This window comes from Cariama cristata, unplaced genomic scaffold, assembly GCF_000690535.1.
Source record: "Cariama cristata isolate BGI_N322 unplaced genomic scaffold, ASM69053v1 scaffold27682, whole genome shotgun sequence".
Classification (NCBI taxonomy): Eukaryota; Metazoa; Chordata; class Aves; order Cariamiformes; family Cariamidae; genus Cariama; species Cariama cristata.
The window spans coordinates 668-7,104 of record NW_009602645.1 but is presented as its reverse complement, the minus strand read 5'-3'; the positions used below and the strand labels follow the sequence as shown (position 1 = coordinate 7,104).

Below are 6,437 nucleotides of genomic sequence, written 5' to 3'. Positions count from 1 at the left end.
GGTCCTGCTGCCTCCTCACAGGTTTTGCAGTGCTGGTACAACTTTGTGCTGGAAACCTGTTAGCAGCCTATTAAGCCTGGAACAAAACCGCAGTAACACCTTCACCCCATACCGTGGGGCACCCTGACCCCACTGGAAACGCACAGTGGGTGACGGTGGCACGTGGGGTATGGCCAGGGGTGAGGGGACAGTGCCCGGGCAGATGGGCACAGGGCAGGACAGGGAGTGGTGTGCTCCATCCATGCCCCACCATGGGACAGGGAAACAGTGGTGGTTTTGGTGACAATGGCATCGGCCGTGGTGGGTGCAGGCAGACACGGTCGAGCGCGGGGCTCTGGCAGCATGGTTGGAAAGCTGCAGTTGGTACCTTCTCTTGCTTTTGAACTCCTGGGGATGTTGAAATCATGGCAGGGTTGTGTTTGTCACCGGTGGGATCCCAGCCAGAGCTGTGGGATGGGACCTGGCACCAGCAGCGCCCGGTGCCATCGTGACTAGAAGCGGCCAAGCCTTCAGCACGACGGCAAACACGGCTGGTCCTGTCGTGCAGGGCAATGCAGAGGGAAACTTTCTGACTCAGGCAGTTTAAATATCTGTAACTACATCTGAAAAACAGGTTTAGGGCAGTGGCTGACATGTTTGGCTGTAGCAACACCTCCAGCCCAGCTCAGAGGCAAGGAGGGCTGCAGAATGTGTGCGTGGCCAAGGTCCTGCCCGGCTGGTTTCTCCACAGGGTTCCTGTGCCTGCGGTCAGCCCAGGCCATCCCTTTCCTGGTGGGTGTCCTCACCCTCGGCGTGGTGCATCACACCCTGACCGTGAAGGGCAGCCACCTGGCCAGCCACAACGCCTTGACCGAGTCCAAGTCCTGGGGCAAAGTGTGGGCCATCTTCTTCATTGAGGTGAGTGGGGATGTGGGGTTCAGGTGGCAGCCCCCCCCAAAAGCCCCATCAGCATCTTGCCAGCACCTCAAGCCCTTCAGGAACAGCCACCAGAGAACAAGATGGATCCAAACCCTTCCTGATCCATGTGCAGGAGAGTTAGACGAAAAGCAACTCTACACCAGGAGCACCACGAACGTCCCTGCATGTGGGGCTTTGCCTGGAGGCAGCGGGGCAGGGAGTGAGCCCCTGGCTGGGGACAGCCTCTGCCATGTGCTGGGCTGGGGCGTTTTGTGTCGGTCCCCTTGGCCATGGGGCTGCAGAGCAGGATAATGAGTTGCAGGGAATGGTGGGAATGGTTTCCAGTGCTTAACTCTTAAGAAGTCCATTTCCAGACTGGTTTGGGGCCTGTGGGGTGCAGACCATCTTCCCTGCGTGCTTCTTTGTGGGTGCAGAGCATCTCCCCTGGGTGCCTCTCCCATGAGCCCAAGCCAGGCAGTGCCTGACCCTGGCACCGTGGCTGTAGGCATCTCTTTTCCTTTCTCTTCCCTCCCAGCTCTGCTCAGCTTTCACGGCCGAGCAGGCCACCTATAACCACGTAAAGATCCACCACGGCTACACCAACGTCATTGGCCTGGGGGACTCCAGCACCTGGAAGCTTCCTTTCCTGAATCGCTACGTCTACATGTTCATCGCGCCTCTTGCAGTGCCCATCATAACCCCTCTGGTTGCACTGGGTACGTGTCCCAACCACCTTGGGATGGGGTGCTGGGTGTGGCGAGCTCGTTACTGTCCAGGTCTCACCCCACCACCAAAGGGTCCTGCTTTGTTGGGAGGCATCACATGAACTACGCCAGCCCACAGCGGGACACAGGGCTGCAGCAAAGACAGGCGATGCTGCTCTTGCTCTGGGGAAGGCGTCTGCTGCATCTGAGCACCAGCAGAAAGGAGAGAAAACACTTCACTTTTTCCTATGTTAGATGCTGGGAGCTCTGGCAAAAGCCATCGTGAGCAAGAAACACCCCAAATTTGCTCTCCTTTAATTCAGACCCTTGGCTGTAGCAGGGTTCAGCATCACACGTAGGTCTCTGGCCGGTCAGAGCATCGCATGGGGTGCGCTGGATGACAACGAGCTCGGGCACGCAAAGCGGTAGCTCGGGGGCTATAACGATGTCGGGAAACGACTGGGGAGAAGAGCCCAGAAAACTGTAAAAGGCTGAGGAAGCCCAGCCCTCCGGCCTGAACAGCACAGCTCTAGGCAATGCCAAAATACAGACAATGACTTGGCAAGTTGCAAGAAAAGAAGATGCATCCAAATCCTGTGTGATGATGCGCAGCTGGACCTGCTGCCGGGGCTGCAGCCTGCAGAGCACTGCCCTGGGGAGGGGTCCTGGCCCCCACCCCAAAAACCAGTAGGTCGGCAGGGCTGGGGGGTTTGGGTCAACCTGGAGGATGGGGAAAGGGAGCTGAAGAGCAGGTTGGGCTGTAGGGTCATCGGCACACTGGGCAGGCTGGCCGCTGGAGCAGCAGTGGTGACAGGGAAACGTCAGCACCTCTTTCATGTTCCTTTTCTTCCTTGTGCAGACTTGTTGAGGAATGTGGAGTGGAAAGCAGCTCTCCGGACTCTCTGCTGCATGTTTCTGGGTCTTTACTGCCATTACTGGCTGCTGCTCCACGTCTCGGGCTTCCAGTCGACGTGGTCTGCCCTGCTCTGCATGCTGCTCACCCGCTCCCTCCTGGCCCATCCCTACATCCATGTCAACATATTCCAGGTAGAGACCTGAAGCTTCAAGATGTCCCAACGGTGCTGGAGACAGGCCAGCCCCAACCCAGCGCTGGTGACAAGCCCTGACACTGCTGCCTGGAGCTTGTGCCATCCTAAGGCGAGCGGCTTCAGCTGTCACCTGCCTCGTGCCGATGTTGTCACGGGGAGGATCAGACTGGTGGTGCTGGGGTGGAAGGTGGTGGTCCTGGGAGAATGTCAGGGCAGATGGATGCAAAGGGTTTGGAGGGTGATGTCCTCTGTGGTGGTTTGCAGGACCGGGGGGAGTTGGTGTGTTTGCAGGTGTCGGTGCAGCTGGTATTGCGGGTCCTGGGATGGAGAGGGGCTGGTGGCTCAAAGTGTGGGTGTGCTGGGGGGACGGAGCCGGGCTGCTCCTCAGTGGGTCTGTGGACAGATAAGCATAGGATGGAGTGACTTTAGGGATGAATCCAGCACTGGGGTTGGCAGCCAAACCCATGAATCTGGCTCAGCCTGGCTGACAGCTTCGTGCCCTCGCATGGCCAGAGCTGCGGGTGGCTCTGCTGGGAAGGGGCTGGGGGGGGGTACTCTGGGGTCCCCACCCTGCCTTTCCCGCAGCACATCGGCCTCCCCATGTTCGCGGCCGATCGGAAACCGAAGCGGATCCACCTCATGAGCCTGGGTGTCCTCAACCTGCCCCGCAACGCCCTGCTCGACTGGTCCTTCGGCCACTCGCTCATCAGCTGCCACGTGGAGCATCACCTCTTCCCCAGCCTCTCCGACAACATGTGCTTGAAGGTGAGACAGCCCCGCTGGGTGGACGACCATGTTGGGAGGTGATATGGGGACAAGACAATCCATCTCCCTGCCATGCTGCTGCAAGCTCTCCCCAGCGCCTCCTCTCCCTGCAACTGGACCTTCCTGTGCTGCTCCCCCCATGCTAGGGACCCCTCACTGCTTTGCAACAGCCCCTAACCTGCCTCCCTCCATCCCCACTCCTGTTTCTCCCGAGTTTCCACTCCCTGCTGCTTCCCCTGATCCCAGTTCCAGCCTGCAGCAGCTTCCCAGCTGCAAAGGCATTTTGTCCTGCCAAGGCATTTTGCTAGGGTCAGCTCCCTGCGGTGCTGCAGTCGGAAACCACCTTCCTCTTAATTTTCATGATAAAGAAGTTATAGTTGGTGCTGCTGTCTCCAGCCCTCTTTTGGGCATTTGGGAAGGGTTTTCTAGGCACCTTGCAGGGAGCTTGGCGATGCCTCAGGCTGGGAACCTTGTACAAATGCTGGAGCATCCCGCACGGAGGTGACTTTGCCTTTGCCTTTGCAGATCAAACCCATTGTCTCCCAGTACCTGAAGCAGAAGAAGCTGCCGTACAATGAGGACACCTACACCTCCAGGCTCTGGCTCTTCCTCCAGAGATACGAGGAGCTGATGGTCCATGCTCCCCCCATAACAGAGCTAGTGGGCATCCAGTGAGGATGGGGCCCCAGGACTCGGGGGGCTGTTTCCTGCGGGAACTTACAACAGGGATGGTTTTAGCAGGATTGGGGTTACACAGACAAACACCTCCATAAAGGCATCGCGTAGGAAACCTCTCTTCCCAATGTCTTGCTTTTGGCTAGATAAAGATGCACAGAGCCACCACGGGAGGAGAGACAGGCAGTGCAATGCCGGCGACAGAGAAATGAGGATCTCCCCCAGTTATTCCCAGTCAGGGCTTAGTTTTATCCACTCTGCTTTCACGCTTGGGAAGAGGAAACCCCCATCTGCTGGTTGGGGCCTCCCTGCAGCAGGACCATGGGGGATGTGGTTGGGGATGCGGCACTGTCCGGAGCTGATTCCCAGCTGAGAACCACTGGGATTTGTGGGATGGATCTGCAAATGTGTGGTCAGGGATTCAGGGAAGGGGTGGATTGCGAGGAGGGGGTTGTGTCACTGCTGCCTGCACTTTGCTTGACTTTGGTGTAAATCAGTCCCTTCTAGGAACAATGATTTGGCAAATTCAGCCTTAACATGTTGAGGTGGATCTTCTTTATTATCAGGGGTTTTTGTGGGAGCAAATCATACCGGTATCCCGCAGTGCCCGAGGCAGGGCTGAGGGAAAAGCCCTTACCCCATGTGGAGTATCCGTGTTGGGCTACCAGAGGTGACCCCAGACCTAATCGTTGCTATTGCAAGAGTTTAGCAGGAGAATCACCTGCCAGAAGCAGGCTGGTCTCCAAGGCTTGGGGGACTTTCCCTGCCTTGGGAGGGTGAACTTGGCCCACTAAATCACTGCCGGTGGGTGGGATGCTCATGCGGCCTGTTCCACCCCCTCTGGGATGCCATGCCTGGCTTTCCCAGGGCACTCTGCTGTCCCAGACCTGCAAGACTGATGACAAAGTCCAGCCCAGCATCATGGTGGGGAGCTGGCAGCAGAAAAGGCAACTGGCCTGACTGGGACCAGCGCAGGAGTCAGTGCTGGCTCTGGGCTTTGCGACGCTTTGCTCTAGGCCTGGGATTTTGCTCCCTGATTTGTGCTGTCCCCCCACCAGGGCTGGACCCCCCCCCCAGACCCACACCTCAGATTTGTAGGGCTCCACATCGCAAATGTGTCCCGAGGCACAGGGATGCTCTGCCCTGGACCTGGCCTCATGGCAAGGTGAGGGTTGCAGCGGGCAGCCCATGGGTTTTTTCCTCCCATGGGCATCATGTACCCTGTTCTCCTTCAAGTGCAGGGACACCCTGAGACCCAGAGAAGTGTCCCCATGTGGCCGCTGCGACATGGAGCTGGAGCTGGAGCTGGGAGGGTCACGGTGTGTCCCTGTGTAGCAGATCTTGACCTGGAGAGGGGAGAACCTGGCCCTGGATCCAACCAGTGTGACCCCTTCGGCATCAGAAATAGGGAATTACTGATTTATCCTGGGCTGGGGCCTGGGGAATGCTGATGCCCTGGGCTGGTGGCATTGCTGTGTCACCTCTAACTGGCCCCATGCAGGTTTATCGATCCAGGACATTGTGAAACATCCAAAGGGCAAATTCTTGCCCTTTGAGCTTGGGTTACACTGGATCCATAGGTCGGGGGAGAGATGGGGGGGGGGGGGGGGGGTGGGGGGGGCTTTAAATAGCCCAAGTACTCCTAGGGGCCACCCAGGGCTCAAGGGTGGCAGGGACCCTCCCCAGAGCTGCTCTCCTACCCTCCTGATTAATTTTTAAATTGAACTTCAGAGCTAAACGTGCCAAATTAATGGTGCTCCTGGCTTTAGCAAGAGGTGGGTGAGCACACATTAGCAGTGCTTTTGGTTCAGACGGGGTAATCTCAGCCTCTCGTGTCCCCATTTCTGGGCACAAAATGCTCTTTCTCCTCCTTTGTTGCACATCATCAGTTCCAAAATGTTTCTAAGCGTTGGTGGGAGCAACAGCCCTTTCCACTGCTGGATTTCATGGATATTGTTTAACTCAGTGCCATCTAAAGGCAGGTGTTCGCAGGTCTTTCAAGCAGTGGGAGATGACTTGTGATTTGGGAAATATGTGGATTATTCCTTGTCAGAAGTGGAAGATACAGCAGAGGTTAATGGGGAAAAGGGAGATTTCTGACCTGTGCTCAGAACCCCCTAAATTCCTGCCTTGAATGATGCCCCAAATTTAAACTCAGCTCTTTTTGTGGATGATATCAACATTGATATTTGGAACTGAGCCTCCAGCCTTGCATCTCTGGGCAATGGATTGGTAACTGCTTTGTTGAGCTAAGGCTGGGGGCTTGGAGCACAGGCACAGGCTTTAAAGCCATTGGAAATCCTGGTCCCTGCTGCAAACACCCTGAAGGAGTGGGTGCAGATGGAGG

General features: G+C 57.0%; 1 protein-coding gene across 1 annotated transcript in view; it reads left to right on the top strand.

Annotated features, from left to right (window-relative positions):
* Nucleotides 1–4,090, top strand: part of FADS6 (fatty acid desaturase 6) — a gene marked incomplete at its 5' end in the record, with an annotated part of 4,469 nt that extends 379 nt beyond the window's left edge. Inside the window, 5 exons of the mRNA XM_009694867.1 lie at nt 731–897; nt 1,433–1,613; nt 2,461–2,648; nt 3,236–3,415; nt 3,941–4,090. Of these exons, the coding sequence (XP_009693169.1) occupies nt 731–897; nt 1,433–1,613; nt 2,461–2,648; nt 3,236–3,415; nt 3,941–4,090 (866 nt within the window). The remainder of the gene's footprint in view (nt 1–730; nt 898–1,432; nt 1,614–2,460; nt 2,649–3,235; nt 3,416–3,940) is intronic.
* Between the last annotated feature and the right edge of the window lie 2,347 nt (nt 4,091–6,437).